Genomic DNA, 17,789 nt, shown 5'->3' with positions numbered 1-17,789 from the left:
CGCACCGTACTAAAAGACGCAGTCTCAGTTATGTGTGCCATTACTGTATTTAACACACACATAAGGCGCATGGGACTATAGGGTTTTATATACAGGTACATGTCCTCTACTACGTTTAAATACCTCTACTGCGTATTTAAAAATAGAGCAGGAGCAAAACTGAGTATGATTGTAATAAATGCATGAATAAAGCACAAAGTATTAATCAAACCTGGGAGCTGGCCGTGAGACAGACACATCGCTGATGACACAGAGCGCTGTGATCACTCCTCTGAAACAGTTTATTGACGTATAAATTAACTTAAAATGCAGAAATCTGCCAGCAGAATATGTTCGCTTTCATTATCCTGGTGCCTGCAGTTTCCCATCTGTTGCAACTATATTTTAATTTGACAAACCGGAATTTCTCGATGTTCTTTTTCCTTTTTGGTGCGATTGCGATTGCGGGTCTTGACCTGTCCAGACCGGAGCGGAGCAAAAAATAGCTCGGCTCTGTATTTTGTCGGTGACGGACGGAGAAGACGTACGTGGACGGAGACGAGCGGAGGAGTAGCAGTGGATGTGGAACAGCTCTCATTGATTTACATGAAAGACAAGTGCTCCGCACGTTGTACGTCAGAGGGGCGGAGCGTTGACGGAGTATGTGGAATCTGGGGGTAAGTGTGCTTTATTGTCTCACTCTTTCCAGTTCAACTCCAACAACTCTGACTGCATGCAGAGTTGTTTGGCTTGTTATAATCAGAGACAACTTGTGATGTTATGAAATACTTTCATTGTGCTCAACGGTATCACGTAAATGATTTTAACCCCATTCTGTGAGTCCAAGGGCAGTTGTCAGTCCTACTGCCCTGACCAGAAACCAATTAATATCAAAACATCTGAGTAACAAAGGAAACAAACTAATTGAAATAATTAAATAAATACTCAATAACAGACTCAAAAATGAATACATTTCACAAATTTCTGAAGTTAAAGTCATGGAGACATTTAAGATTTTTCTTCCTTACCAAGGATCATTGAAACTGTCTTCATCAAGCCGAGTACGGTCTCTTTGTGCCTCGTCTGGGTTGTGTGCTCCGACATCTGCTTGCTTTTGTGCCTTACGTAAAGGAAGATCCTAGTGTAGATAGCCACCATTATGGAGAAAGTCACTAAGTTAAGAACAGCCCAAAACAGCAGGAAGCTACGGCTGTAGAGCGGCGCCATTGTGGAGCACCTGTCCAGGTCGCACACACAGTTCCATCCCATGGTTGGGAAAAGACCCATAATGATTGCCACCATCCAGATGAATAATATGACGATTATAACCCTCCTTGTGCTCATCTTACTGTGCAGCTGCATGTTAAAAATAGTCTGGTGTCTTTCTGCAGCTACAGCAAGCAGGTTGAGGACAGAGGCTGTTAGGCTGGTGTCGATAAGCCCCTGCCGAAGAAACCATCGGTACTGAGATAGCTTAATGGTCCAGGGACCAGTGTGAAACATCAAGTGGAGATAGGAGATACCTGGGGAGAGAATATTTAAGAAATTACTGCAAGAAACAAAGATAAAACAGACAGAAACACTTTTATAAAACATCTTAAGCAATTCATAAGTTTTCTGTTACTTTAAACATATTGTGTTTCCAAATCACAAAACTCTATTTTTTGGGTTGACTTGATTAATACATCATCAGGCTTTTTTGTTATGGTCTATGATGACCTGGGTTTTGCTTTAGTCGAAACTGAATAGGAATCCATCAGTCATGACATAGATGGTTGCTTTATGTTTGCATGTTGCTTTGCATTTGTTTTGCTCCTTGCCTTTTGCAATCTCTGTAGGACACGCTACCATGGTTACACACAAGGACTGGGCAGAGTAAAGCCAAATATACAGAAAACCACAGTAAGGCCTTCAGACTTTAGTGTCTTGGCTCAGAAAAAGAAGAAAGATCCCCTACATTCCATACACAATGTCATGTCTTTTTAATCTACTGGTCTGTTATCAAATTATAGCACATGTGTTGGGATGGCAGCGCATATAAGCAAAAGTATACAATAAATAGTTCAAACGTATTACACTGATATTGATTACACTTTTTTGAAGGTTGGGGGTTGGACGAAATGATCAAACCTCAAGAGATTAATATAGTTCTACACAAAGACCAACTACCACTTCTTTTTTTGAAGAATCCTGCCCTACTTTGCTCCTTCTTTAACTCTTCACTCTTCTTAAGCTGCCATAAAAACTAGGAATAGGAATAGAAAACCGTATTTTAAAAAATAGATTGTCTCAGCTATATCAAATACTGACAACAACAACAAATGTTTTCTTAAACATGATTAAACTTAGGTATATTTATCTGATATTACAAAACAGGAACCTGTAAGTTCACTGTATAAAAAATGAATAAAATAGGTGACACATAATTTACTCTATAATTGTGTTTATAACAAATTATAACTCTATAATTTGCAACGAACAATGATGCTGTGTGATGCTGTCAGTTTGCCATTGTTGAAATGAAATGGATGCCAACTGTGATATTGTTCTCTGTTTTTAGTGTAATCCGATTAGGGCTGCAACTAATGACTCTTTGGCTAATCAATTAATCTGTTGATTCTTTTTTCGAATATTAATCGATAGAAAGTAGTTCATTTTCCATTATTTAAATCAAGTGAAACTAAAACTTTTCCACTTGAGGAGTTCTGGATAGAGGATATTAACAGACTGCACAATTTCTTTTTACCATAGATATATAATTCCTGCTCTAAGTGGGTTGGGTTTTAGAGACTCTATAGTTCTGTTAATGATTCATTGATTACTAAATTAGTTGTCGATTATTTCAATCATCAATTGATTACCATTATTCTGCTTAATTGTTTCAACTCGAAGTCCAACAACGAGTGATTGAAGAAACTTTGCTCTGTAAGCAGTGCTTCTAATTCCAGGGGCTGTGTTTGCTGCTACATGATAGAGAGACAGATTAATTAGCTGGGCCAATATTAGCAGAGTTTTGTTTCCATATCGACATGCTTTCTTCAATTCATCAGACCTGCTTTTAGATCACATGAAACACTTGTAATGCCACTCCCTCCAGTTTTGTTTGATTTGTTAATTTAGGCTTTGTTATCACTGTGTCATTTTAGGGGAGTGGTGACCTAGTGGTTAGGGCATAGAGCTTGCAATCCTAAGGTTCTGAGTTTGAGCCCCACTTCCACTGACTGCCACTCTGGGTCTCTGAGCAAGACCCTTTATGGCAGTAAAATGGAAGCCCCATGCTCCCCAAGGGGATGGATTAAATGCAGAGGTAAATTTCTCTAATGTGAGATCAATAAAGTTCAATTATTATTATTATTATATGTATATATTAGGGATGCACGATATTGGGATTTTGGCCGATATCCGATATGCCGATTATTTTAAAACTCATGTAGCCGTTAACCGATATCGATACCGATGTTAAAGCTGGACAAAAATAAGTAGTCATTGAAAATAGCAGTTTTGTTATCCATTTCTGACACTTTGAAAAATAATATACTCAAATATATTTTCATATGCTGATATCAAATTGATTTTTAAAAACGCGGTATCAATCTATTTTACTTTCAAAATCTCGTCAAATTTCATCGTTCTGTTACAAACACTCGTGATATTTTGCAAATTCTTGTGAGATTTTGTTAGTAAAATAGATCGATACCGCGTCAATATATCAACATACAAAAATATGGCAAAATTTCGTGAATTTTCGGGGGATTTCGTAGCATAAAGATGACATATAGCAATATTCATTAGTAAAAGAGATTGATATGGTGTTTTTAAATGGCAATATATTAGTATATGAAGATATTGTGATATTTTAATGTATCACTATTTTTTCCCTCGTCTTTAGAAGTTTTTAGTCTGTAAAAAATAAGTTTTTGAGGAAGAAGAAGTATTTATTTTTTAGACTTTAGAAACTCAGAAGCTGACCAAATATTGGGTTAAATATCGGTGGGGTGGCCGATGTCCGATATTCAGTTTTAAGGCTGACACAGGCCGATACCGATAGGGGGGCGATTATATCGTGCATCCCTAATATATATGTATGTATGCATTGTACTTCCTAATCCAAAACAGTAAACCAATAACTAATGTTAAATTTAAGAAACTTCTTCAGTTGTTGAGAAGACACAAAGGCCAAAACTAAAGATCAGGCTCTTTCTACCCAAGCGTTTAGAACAACCTTTATTCTCAATAACCTAAAATAATGTGATTATAAACAAATAAGATAAGGTGGATAAATAAACAAATAAAGGATGCAGTGCTTTTAGGTAATGCAGACATTTGCTTAAATTCAATTAGAATCCTTTGAGGTAAAATGTATATTTTACAAGGTTAACAAACTCAGTTAATTCATATGACAGTATTTAAAAATGTATTACCTGAGAAGAGGTCTGAGAGGGCCAGATTACCCAGCAGGTAGTAGATGGGGAAGTGAAAACGTCGGTTTTTAAAAATGGCTGCTATTACCAAAAGGTTTGAAAAAATAACTATGAAGCAAACAGTCAAGCCCAAAGTGACCACTGCATAATCACGTTTGCGCCAGACGTCACTTATGTTCTTTCCGGTCTTTTTATAAAAAAAACTGACATTTTCATTATAGTAGCATTCAGTGGTATTTGAAAACATGGTGACGGTGGTTGGACGGGTGGTCAGAGAAGAAATAAAAAAGGAGTGAAAAGATGGAGTGTTGATCAAAGCTCTTCTTCAGTGGGTTGCAGATCAGCGTGCCATCCCTTGGAAGGAGGAATACAGGAATCCAGTTTGTAGTTTTAAGCCTTTACTGATTTAAGTGTCTTCCAGAGCAGTAAGGATATCTATAAAGAAATAAATGATTAGTTTTAAAAAGGAAACCAAAGTATAATTGATCAAATAATAAACCTTGATTAAAAAGAGCAACTTTACTCATTCTGAATATACAAAGACAAACTACTACAGTAAATTACTCTGAAATTCACATAATAAAACCTGTATTGTTAATGAAATAGGTACAACAAATATTAAGTGCAAAACATTAGCAGGGCCTAATATTTTTTTTTTCTTTACAGGCAGTTTTGATATAACTGCACTTTGAATTCAAGTGAAGTCCCAAACTGTGACTGCAGCATCTGCTCCACTCTACCAGGGGCTGCAATTACTCTCCTGACTAAAAAAACATAAGAGGTTAGAGCTGGAGAAATGTATCCTTCAATATCAAGTCCGGTTCAAAATTTGTCTCCAAGTGAAATTAGCTTGACTAGATTTTTGCCATTTTACGAAATAAAATTAAAATATCTCAGAAGAAATTATACATCAGCTAAGCTCATTCTCCTGCTCCTTCTCCACAATGTTTTATTCACAGCCCTTCTTAAGAAAGCCCTGCTTGTCATAACATCTGGATTAACTCTGATAATAAAAAAACACCTTCCTCTGTCAGTTCCTTTCCAAGAGGCCCAAAAAATGGCAATTATCAAACCACTAATGACAAAGAAAAAGACTGCAGAGCTAAAAGCCCATCTCAAATCTCCCTTTTTCAGTAGCTAAACACCTTCAAAACAACCTGCTGCTTCTGCCAGTCAGACTGTCTTCCCCACATTACAAAAACTGTCCCCGTCAGAATGTTCAATGACATCTGTATGAATTTAGACTGTGGAAGAACCACAATGCTGGTTTTAATCAAACTTAAAGAGGTTGATTAAAACCAATGTTGATTAAAGAGTTTTCTAATGAAACTTCCACCTGTGGCCAAAACACAGAACCGCAGCACTCTTCTGCTCGTTCTAACGCCTTTGGTGTCGTTGATGAGCTGGATGTCGTTTCAGAGTATCCACAAAATCTATCTGGAATAACATTTTCTTGTATAGAACGGTTCGATTGTTTGCTAGGTCAGACCTATTCAACATGGACGCGTTTGACGTCACGTCTGCAGAACAGCGAGTGAACTTCTGACCAAAAATATATTCAGGTAAATTAGGTAGCAGGTTTACATTTGCATTGACGCTTAACTATTGATGGGTCCATCTGTTCACCAAACAATGTTTTAGTCATAAAGGGTCAAATAAAAAGACACTTGTAAAGTGTAAATACTTGCAAAATCTTTTATTTCAATAATTATTTCTGTAGATACTTAAAACTAATATAAAAAATGTAAAATTATTATCCTCAGCTCTACATGATTTTAAAATGTCATTTGTTTTCTATCATACTGTTTCTATGGTTTAAAGTCTTAAGTTAGATGTCAAAGAAAAAGGGCTGAAATTAATTAAAATTAATTTTCTTTTTTTTGTTTCTGCATTTTTTATTTTATTTTATTTATTTTGTATTCATTTTTTTAATTTTTTTTCCTACTTGCTTTGATTCTGTTTTATCTTCCTGTATTTTAATCATGTAAAGCACTTTGCATTGTCTTTGTACTGAATTGTGCTATACAAATAAATTTGCCTTTGCCTTTTAATGATTATTTTGCAAATCGATTAACCTGGCAATAATTTTTTCGATCAATCGATTAAAAATTGGATAGCCAAAGGTTTTTTAAAGAAGATTTTCTAAGGAAATTAAACCAGGTGAAACTAAAACATTTTCCACTTAGGGAGTTCTGGATAGATCATATTGACCAATGAAAACATTTTTTTTTTACCTTAGATGCAAAATTATGTATTTATTGATTTACATTTTCGGTATAATTACTGGTCTAAGTGGGTCACTCTGTCAGCTAAAGGCATATTTTACAGTCTCTATACTCCAGTTAACGATTAATCGCTTATTTAATTAGCTGACAATGTTTTCAATAATCGATCAGGATTAATCTGAAAACTTGTTTCAGCCCTAGGCAGAGCACGCTGGAGTACACAGAATACTTCAACTGTTTGAGGCAGAGAGTACCGCAGTGCTTCCCCCTCCCACCTGTTGCCACACACTGATGGCTAAAAGAACATTTCTACTACTGCAGCTCTTAAAAGCAAAAACTGAAAATAAAAATAGGAATATTTCCAGTAACAAAACAAACAAAACCCAGAACAGCCAGGATGTGGAGGCTTAAAAAAATGTCCCTCATTCCTCCTTTAAAAGTAACATTCTTCTATAACAACAGTTAGCGGACTACGAGCACAGGCATGTTTTAGGCACCAGACTTCAAGCTGGTAAGCAGAGATCATAATCTAAATCTAATTACCACTTGGTTTACATCTGTATTGTTCTATAATATATAAAGAGAAAACCTAAATTCAACGATACTGAGAAACTGGTCTGCATCACAGCAGCAGATGTAACCATTATCTCTCTGTGTCAAAGAAATAACATTTGCTCAAGATGTATTTTTTGTTCTAGATTTTCACACACTCTGGAACTGTGATAAATTTATACAAACTATTTCTCTCAGAAAACCTAACTGTAGCACATGTCTCGCAGAACTTCATCTTCACAGCGAGACAGAGTTGCAAATCTCAGAAAGAAGGAGCCTAATCTTCTGTTTACGGTAAACTTGCATTTGGAGTTAACATTGTCTGACATACTTTCCACTCTCCCGTGAAACTAGAGCAGCACGACAACACGGCAGCACCGTCGGGTCCAAGTTCAGCCTGCTTGGCAGTAGAAAGAGCGGAGCAGCTCCTTGCAGCTGAGACACACCTCGTAATTATGCAATCCAACTATGTAACTTCATCTCAATCCAAACAAGCGGGATGCAGCAAGCACACGCACGCACACGTTTGTGCACAATCCCATAGAGGAAGCCTTAGCGACCAGCTTCCTTAAACCAAGGCGGTGTGAAAAGAAACACTAAATCCAACACGGAAAACAAAGTGGGAGCCTAGATGATAGGCTGATAGGAAGTGATAGCTGGTTTTAGAGAGGGAGACCATGTGCACTGCTTTCAATCTGCTAACACACTGCGGCACACAGATAAGTACAAGCTGAGCACTCTCGTCTCCGACAGTGAAAAAAAACAGGAAATCTGTATATAAAATAATTTCTAGATAAGATCAATGCATTCCTTAGTGCAGCAGAAAACTCAGAAGAGTTTTAACTGGTTGAGAAAAAAACACGGTTGTATCTATACAGAACCCTCAGTTTTGTTAATCTAGCCTGTATGGCAACCACTGCCTTGTAGCAGAAATGAACATCATTAGACCACAGTGAACCTCAGTGTCAATGAAAACTTCTTCACATATTGTGATTCTCCCAGTCAACCCCCATATCAACAGCTTTACAGTTTGCTTAGAGTTTAATTCCTTAGCTGTTTTTGTCCTTAATCTGTACCAGTTTATGTTTCGTTTTATTTTATATTTATTTTTCACTGTACAGCATTACAAAAAGTTAAAAGTTAAAAAACAAATCACTGGACTTTTTTTTCCGAGTTTGAAGAGGTTTTGCTTCCCATATAGGAAGCTTTCTAAATTCAAAATGTCTGGCTTAGTGTGGAGTCCCAGGGTTTTATATAATAGCCCAACAAAAGCCTTGTAATGGCTTAGAAAACATTTACATTTAAACTGGAAAACCAGCTCCAACCCTTAATAATGGGAGTCGTTGAGGTTGTTATTGGTCTGCAACACCTGATAATGGTCACTCCACTGAAAAGGCAGTCGTTAAGGGTCATTGTTGGCCTGGCTGACCTGGGGAGACATTTTGTGCCCCCTGCATAACGATGGGAGTTGATATGGTATTGGGAAGAAATCCACTGTATCCCTTTCAAACCACCTGTCTTCTTTATCTAAAATGTGACATTATGGTCCTCAAATTGTCCTTAAGGTGTATGTGGACAGCACAATCTTGTCTGAAACGTCTTCTTTCCGAAGGAGATAGCCCTTCTATATTGAGCCATGTGTTTGTGGATAGATTGTTTGGTTTCTCCAATATAAAGGTCAGAGCATTACTCACTGCATTGAACTGCATACACCATTCCACTCATCTAGGTTTGGGGGTTTTGTCTTTAGGATGCACTAGCCTCTGTCTAAGGGTTTTGTTTGTTTGAAATGTACTGGGATTTTTGTATTTGGAGAAAATCCTCTTGAGTTTTTCTGAGACTCCAGCAACATATCGGATGGATGTTTCTGCATTTTATTTTATTACCGTTGTTGTTCTGCATGTCTTTTGGATTTCCTTGCTGATTAGACAAACGCCCAGTTTGGGTTTTCACAGGTTTAGAGAGCATCTTTGATGTGTTTCTGTTCTTTGCATTTCCCTTCTGTTTTAGTAGGGACATGCTCAGCCTGGTGTTGTAAGGTTCTGATGACAGAAAGTTTCTGTGTAGCACTTTGGTCAGCTGTAGTTGTTTGTTTAAGTGCTTAAAAAATGAAATTGGATTGCATTAACATCCACCTAATTTTAAGTAATCCTCGCCTCTTTGCATACCCAAATAGAAAAGCAAATGACTAAGGAACTGCAACTGGATACTGCATCAGTTCAAACATGACTCAAAGTTGTTGTAAATACCGTATTTTCACGACTATAAGGTGCACTTAAACGTCTTTTTTTTCCCTCAAAATGTGCGGTGCGCCCTTTGGTGCGGTGCGCCCTATGTGTGTTGTAACTGCGACTTTTGAGACCACCTCGTTGAGGAGATGATGAAAGAGTGGCTGAATGTAAGGAGACCAGGTGTTTTTTTTCCACTCATCACCATCGCTGTTAATCTGTGACTCCATGCGTGCCCATCTCACAGCTGATGTGAAAAACATGGGGAAACAAATTAACGCTGTGCTCGCTGTTCAACCGCTCGACATCGGTGTGAACCGGACCCAGCAGGTGCAGCAGAAGCAGTGAGTTTACATGCAAAGTCAATGGTTGACGCGCGTATAGGTGCAGCAAAAGGTCCCGCAGCGCGTTTTGAGCAGCAGGCGCAGCGCGTCGGGAGCGTTTAAGCATCTGACGCACCGCCAACGCGCTGCTGCTGCTCGAGATGAAAAAATTGAAGTTTTGCTGCTGGACGCGCCGCATCAACCAATCAGAGAAGCTGATCTGGGAGCTGACAGCGAGACAGACACAGTGCTCTGATGACATTAACGCAAATGAAAAAGGCTGGATGGATGAGGAGATGATGAAAGGCAGGTGTATGTGAGGAGACCAGGTGCTTTTTTCCACGCATCACCATCGCTGCGTGCCCATCTCACAGCCGATGTGAAAAAAAAGGTGAATCAAATGAACGCTGTGCTCGCCGTTATCCCGGGGGTCTGACAAAGGAACTTCAACCGCTCGACATCGGTGTGAAGCGGCCGTTCAAAGTAAGGCTGCGAGCGGCGTGGGAGCGATGGATGACAGACGGAGACCACAGTTTCAGGATAAGTGGAAGGCAGCGCCGGGCAAGTTACGCCACAGTTTGAGGATGGATTGTTGATGCTTGGACTAATGTGTCTGCTGGCTCTGTTGTTCAAGCTTTTGCAAAAGCCGGCATTATTTCTGAGGAGCCACCCGGCACAGAAACAGAGGATGAGGACTTTGATGGGTTTGATTAATACTTTGTAATAAATACATGAATAAAGCACAATCATACTCAGTTTTGCTCCCGCTCTATTTTTCTACCTGAAAACTTAATTCAACAGCAGCCTCTGGGCCGGGTCTCCTCCTCTTCACCGCGGTGGCTGGCAGGTGTTTTTTCATCTAAATAATCTAAATCTTGCAGCTATATTTGCTGTGATCAGTGGGAATAAAGTAGTTTTAATATGTTTTTAAGTGAGAAAGTCCACCTGAAAACTTCATAATTGCAGTCAGTTCATCCAGATTATCTATTTCTGTCGGAGGCGCTCAGACCCCCACATACCAGCGGTGCGCCGACAGCAGCCTCACTGCGGCGGCTGGCAGGTGTTTTTCATCTAAATAATTTAAACTCCAGGCACCAGGATACCGGCAATAAAAGCGAACATATTCCGTCGGCAGGTTTCAGGGTTTTAAGTTAATTTAGGAGTGATCACAGCGCTGTGTCATCTGCGATGCGTCTGTCTCATGGCCAGCTCGCAGGTTTGATTAATACTTTGTAATAAATACATGAATAAAGCACAGTCATACTCAGTTTTGGGCCCGCTGTATTTTTAAATACGCAGTAGAGCTATTTAAAGGTCATGTACCTGTATATAAAAAACGCGCCCTATAGTCCGGTGCGCCTTATGTGTGTGTTAAATACAGAAATGGCACACATAACTGAGACTGCGCCTTTTAGTACGGTGCGCCTTATGGTCGTGAAAATACGGTAATAGGTATTTTTTGAATAGTAGTAAAAAAAAAAGAAAAAAGAAATGCTTGAGAACAGGCATGTTGCGTTGTCTTACATTTATTCTGCATAGTGTCAACCACAACTGCAGAAAATTTTATACCTCTAGGTGTAACAGTTCCAGAGCAATGGGACTTTAAACTGCTGGTGTCACCAGCGTCTCCAGACCCCTCAGAATGTGCCAGATTATGCCAAATTGTGCTTATTGTTTTTACACACACAAAATACCAAAATATTTTTTAAATAATTTTAATTTTTCTAAATTTCCATCTAATTATCTAACCGTGTGCAATGATCCAGTCTTTCATGTGCATGTGGGCTTTTACAAACCAAGATACAGCAGGGTGAGCTTTATTGAAATTAGCAATGCTTACCCTTGCTTTAAAGGTAATTTCATTGGTTACACAGCCAGACATCGCGTGAGGACTTAACCAATAGCAGCCAGACTTTATGAGCTATAATATGACAGCAATCATGTGTAAAGATGGAGGCTGAGAGGGAGCGATTGTGATGCTTCAAGGGCTGTCTCAGAGTCAAATCTCAACCGAAATTGACAGGGACAGGGAATTTGTTTTGTAGGCTGGGAGGTGAGGAAAACAAACACACCTAAGGTTGACAAGAAATGCTCTTGGAAGCTATGTGCTGGTAAAGATTCTCAGTAATCCAGGTCATAGTCATTCCAAAAAAAGTTGAAAGACAATCCACTGGATTTTGTTTGGAGTCGTTTCGCTTTCCATCCAGGAAGCTTTTTCAATTCAAAATGCCAGAAATAGCTTTAGGTTCGAGGCTTTATACAGTAGCCCAACAACGCCTTGTTTTGGCTTACAGGCAAATTGAAACGGATGAAGGGCTCCACCCCTTTGGAATAAGGGACGTTTGGCTTCTTTGTTAGCATGCAATGCCCCATACCTGTCTATGTCTCTGAAAGGGGGGTTGTTAAAGGGAATTGCTGCCCTGGCTGAATAGGCGAGGTCTTCCGTTCCCCTGTAGGGGGTCAGCGAAACGTCTTTAAACTTGGAAACAAAGTCCAGTGGATTGTTTTCCAACTTTTTCGGAATGACTCAAAAGCTAGGTTAATTGGAAAAGACGATTAGGGTTAGCTATAAAGATTGAACTTTTCTAAAGGTAAAAAACAGACTTTATGTGGCTATTTTCTATCATGGAATGTTTTTATTACAAATATGCTGGATTGCGTTTTATCTGTTAACCCATATGGACAAATGGAATACAAACAATCCAAGATTGGACTTATAATACGGCCTCAGGATCGCTACAAATGTGGGAAGTCGAAGCTTTATGTTAAAAATTCAGATTTAACATGCTGCTATATCTTTATTAAGGTCTCCCTCGAAAAAGAGATTTTATCTCAAGAGACTTCCTGGTAAAATAAAGGTTAAATAAAAAAATAAATGTAATTTGCTTTGGTGCTCATAGTGTCCATAAAATGAACTTGGTGGTTGAACTGTGGAGAATCTAAGGTATCTAAAATTATCTACCATGTCTATATTAGTAAAAGTTAAACTGGTGTTATTTTCAACCTTACATGTTGCGTTTAATGTAAATATGCAGAATCAGTTAAAGCCCCAACACCATCACACCTAAACATGTGTTTTCAAACAATTATTAAATTTATTACTTTGCATAAAAAGCTATCAAGGACACATTTACTATATAAAAATGTCACATACCCTCTTGTTAAACTTAGAGTAATTGCCCACTCCCCCCAAATTGAATCCCACAAGTTACACCAATACCTGTCTATTGTCAGACTCATAACATGTCATGGTGCTGTCAGACCATTTGTCACTATGAAGTTATTGTGATATAGCTCTCCCTGTGTAATCCAATAATCAGTGGTGGGAGAGACTTTGTCCTGTTAGCACGGCTTTTAAACAGACAGTTCTGGTTGCTCTAAGAGGAATGTTAAATCTTGCCTCTGTAAAGTGCATTGACTCACAAAAGCATTACCCTTCCACAGTGCTTATTGTTAGCATGCCTTTTTAATATCGTTACAAATGTTTTGTGTAATGCCCTAAAGTTTTCCATCAACACATCCTCACCTTCCAAGCATTGCAGAGAAATTCACATACTAGGCTAAATGGGGCTATTTTAAAGAATCCTTAAGTAGTTTATCAAGAGTTTACATTTACAAACAGAACCACATAAAGTTAATTCAGTATCCTTGTTGTCATTAAGCAATGTAAATAATCCCAGACCTGACTCTTTACCCATCAGCCTTTCTGCTCCAGCATTACCCCTCTTTAAATACCAGTGAACCTAAGAACGAGCAGCGGTGCCTTCTACTAGATGGCGACCACACTAGAACACTGGCTTCATTTTAGGACCTGGACTTTGATGTTTTCAATTATATAGATTTTAGCACATAAAAAAAAAGAATGTATGCAACTAATTGCAATGTTTTTAATACAAACAAAAGTCGCTAGCAGAAATCTTTGTCTTCATTTCTAAAACACCAGTAAATCTGACACACAAGCAGCATCACAGGTGCAGGTCTACCAAGAGTGCTTGAGCTAAAAAACTATCACAATGCAACCAATACTGGGCAGAAATGTCAGCGTTAGCCTCAGCATTCACAGCTGCAGCACAAAATCTCCAGTGAGCTAACATTGGACCAGATGATGAGTTTCACAGCCAACAGAAGTAAGTCCATGTATGAAAAAGTAAACAACTGTCTGGTAAAATGGATTGCAACATGAATAGTTTGTCTAAGTAACTGGCTCAAGTAGAATAAATAGCTCCAACAGTATATATGGTTTAACTGCACTTTATGTTGCATGTTAAATAGCTAACTTTAAAAGGCAATGGTTTATGCAGTGCTCTATTGTTATAGTTCTGTTGTTAGTATTATAAACTGAACTTCTGTATAGAGCAAATGTTAAACTCTTAAAGACCCTATTTTATCTCTTGTCAAACTATTTTTAACCATATTCAAGGGGAGGAATTATGCTTGAAAAAATTTTCATCTACTGTTTACATTTTAGTTACATTTTTAGTTTTTTTTTTTTTTTTTTTTTTTTTGCATTAAAGATCAGGGATTTAAAAAAAATGTATTTCACCAATCTCATCAATGTCCTTTCAACCAGTCAGGTGATTAAATAACCTAAATAATGGATGGAAAACAATGTTTAACGTATTAATGTCCTCATAAGTTTATTTCTTTAGTAATTTAGGAGCAAAAAAGGGTTTTTGAATTAAAGGGTTGTTTAAATTGCCGATATATGGTTTTCAATAAAAAAATATGATTCATTGCAATTAAATAATTACAGCGCCTGTAGTTGGGTCCCACAAAAAATATATATAGGTATAAATTATTTAGAAAACATCAGCCAAAGGAGCCCTTCATCATTTGAGGCCATCTTTCTGACATATTTCTGGAGTTTGGAGTTTCAACTTCAACTGTGTCAGTGGATTTGGTAGATGTGCTCTTTGGTCTACGCATCATTGTTATGGGATGCTTCTTTCTCCCAGATACCTTTCCAGTTTTAGTATTGTTCAGTCTCCAGCCTAGGTGGGTTGGTCCATGTGTTCTGACCCTGCCACTGGGTGTACACCTTAACTGGTTCAGTGGAGAACAGCCTGTTTTTTCATATTGCTTCCATCTCTTCAGTCTTCAGGCTCGTTCAGTCCTTGCCTGACAGTTTTCAGGGCATTTCCAAGTCTTTCAAGTTTTATGTCTTTAAAGCTACAGTGTGTAATTTTCAGCGACATCCAACGTCCAGACTGCAGACCGCAGCAACATGAACCTCTCTCACCCACCGCTTCTCCCCCCCAACAGTACGGCGAGCGTTACGGGACAAAATGTCTTCCACGACGTCCGCATCACCTACCTTCTCAAGTGATGAGGTTTGTTTACATAGATAATTTTACAGATAGTATTTCATTAGACTGTGTAGGGTATAGATTTCATGTAGACTTAAGATAATAAATATACCCGTTATTTTTTCTACATCGTTGTGACGTTTTGGTGAGCTGCTTTGCATGGTGATATAAACAGACAAAGTAATTGTGGTCATTAGTTTAACAGCGTGATTGTGTTCGCTGGAAGAATATATATTCCCCGTTTACAGAGTCCAAGTCTTGTTTGTGGCACGGGGTTACAAGGCGAGTAAGAGGGAGAGGAAGAGGGCGAGGAAGAGGGCAGAGAGGCCGGGGTGGGCGTGCAGCCAGGGCCAGGCGAGGGAGAGGTGCCAGCGGGGTGACTAGAGCAGAGGAGGAAATGCTTGAAGATCTCCAAAGAAGTAAGCGAGGTATATATCCAGAAAATTATTTTACAGAAAATTACTGAATCATCACCTGTGAAACGTCAGGGACATTGCTGAATAAGTATACTGGAGAGTAACAGCATCATCATGCAGCATGTTATTGTAATGGGCGATCTCGCAATCGCTAGTTTGTCGGCTCTGCGCTGCCGTAGCGCAAAGATGTCTGCCTCCATGGCTGCGAGACCCGCTCCTATGTAATTATAAATAACGAATTCTAAGGCAACGCAAATATTAAGGTTAAGAGGCTGAGCTCGTAGATGATGATAAATAACATAGTTATGTATAATATATTACATTTCTGACTGTATATCCCTGTAATTATTACACACTGTAGCTTTAAGGTTGAAAGCTTCGAAACAAAGAAACTTTACTACAATCCATTCAGCAAGTTATCAGTAAACTGTTGTTCTCTTAGCTTGTACTGCAGACATTAAAAAGTGAAGCCTTTTCCTGTTATAACGGCACCCACATTGAAGATTGCCGCTATCGACATAAGTTGGTAGAGCTTACTTATGGTGTGATTTTTAAACTCCAATAGTCTAGACAAGAGGTCTTCAACAGGGGTTCCGCGACCCCTAGGGGGTCCACGGAGGTAATGCATGGGGGTCGCAAAGGTTTTGGTTGATTAGACTTTTTTTTTTTTTTTTTTTTTATATTCCCACCTGCAATTTTTTCCACTAATTGAAATGTCTTCAAATACACAAACTGAATTAAACACACTGAAGTAAACAGATAAATGAAGCCAGAAGATGTCTTTCAGTCTTAAAATGCACACATTTAGTGACACACAAGAGCTTTCAAGCTGGGCACCGTATCATTCACAACACCTGTCCTATTAACGAGGAATCAGAATCAGAAATACTTTAATAATCCTAGGGCAAAATTAGTTTCGTTACATTACTCCATCTCTAATAGAGTGACTAGAGGACCAGTTTGATTTAAAACAATTTCATACAACATATATAATCAGGGGGTCCCTGCTCCATCTCGCCATCAATTTGGGGGTCCTTGGCCTGGAAAATGTTGAAGACCCCTGGTCTAGACCATTTAATATGAGAACTTTCTAATTTTACAATCAAGAATACTTTGTGTATCTTTACTGCAAGAATTTAACAGTTCACACTGCTTAACTTACACCACTGTATGCATTAAAGCTACAGTGTGTAATAATTACAGGGATATACAGTCAGAAATGTAATATATTATACATGACTATGTTATTTATCATCATCTACGAGCTCAGCCTCTTAACCTTAATATTTGCGTTGCCTTAGAATTCGTTATTTATAATTACATAGGAGCGGGTCTCGCAGCCATGGAGGCAGACATCTTTGCGCTACGGCAGCGCAGAGCCAACAAACTAGCGATTGCGAGATCTCCCATTACGTCACAACGATGTAGAAAAAAATAACGGTTTAAGTCTACATGAAAATCTATACCCTACACAGACTAATGAAATACTATCTGTAAAATTATCTATAAAAAAAACAAACCTCATCACTTGAGAAGGTAGGTGATGTGGACGTCGTGGAAGACATTTTGTCCCATAACGCTCGCCGTACTGTTGGGGGGAGAAGCGGTGGGAGGGGGGGGGGGGGGGGGGGGGGGGGGATGTTCATGTTGCTGCGGTCTGCAGTCTGGACGTTAGATTTCGCTGAAAATTACACACTGTAGCTTTAAGAAAGTGCTTCTACCTAGTGTAAATGTGCCCCATAGATCAAAGGTTTGCTGTATAATAGATTATTAGAGTCTGTGGGTATCAAAGCAAATGCAAGAAAACCTAAATTGTTTTGTACAGCTTTCAGACAGTAAATGAGCAGCAGCTTAGCAAAGAAATGAACAAGATCACCAACTATGCAAACGCCTGCAGTTGCACAACAGGAAAATGCTAAAAAAATGTGCAGCACCTGAAACAAAATGCAAAGTCTTGTTCTTTCCGTCAGTGAAACTAAAGTCAGAACACATTCGCCGCCCACAAAGTGAAAGACTAAGACTGTGTACCAGCTACCAATTCACCACAACCAAACCACTACCTTTTCAACTTCTTGTAAAAGAGCAAGCATTTACGAACTTGCCTTTGCAAATGAAAAGGAAGCACTTAGCATGTCTGCAATAAACAAATCCTAATTTCAGTTTATACCTCCCACTAATTCTAAACCAGCTCATGCTTTATTTTTTTAATCCAAGACAAAAGGTAATCCTTTGGGGATTCCACCAGTAATGGGGCGAAATGAATAATTAAACATTAGTTATAAAGATCAAGACAAAAGCTTCACAAAATTAAGACAAAGAAAATATAGAGAACAAGAAAA

General features: G+C 38.6%; 1 protein-coding gene across 1 annotated transcript in view; it reads right to left on the bottom strand.

Moving 5' to 3' along the window:
* lpar2b (lysophosphatidic acid receptor 2b) overlaps positions 1-17,789 on the bottom strand; it is a 43,765-nt gene that overhangs the window by 11,848 nt on the left and 14,128 nt on the right. The window contains exons 3-4 of the mRNA XM_038296605.1: positions 4,401-4,835; positions 1,008-1,502 (exon numbers count right to left, since the gene is read on the bottom strand). Coding sequence (XP_038152533.1) covers positions 1,008-1,502; positions 4,401-4,647 — 742 coding nt within the window. The 5' untranslated portion in view covers positions 4,648-4,835. The remainder of the gene's footprint in view (positions 1-1,007; positions 1,503-4,400; positions 4,836-17,789) is intronic.

This window comes from Cyprinodon tularosa, unplaced genomic scaffold, assembly GCF_016077235.1.
Source record: "Cyprinodon tularosa strain WSP-4 unplaced genomic scaffold, ASM1607723v1 ctg372, whole genome shotgun sequence".
Lineage (NCBI taxonomy): Eukaryota > Metazoa > Chordata > Actinopteri > Cyprinodontiformes > Cyprinodontidae > Cyprinodon > Cyprinodon tularosa.
Note: the sequence above shows the minus strand (reverse complement) of the source record. Positions and strands in the feature narration are given on the sequence as shown.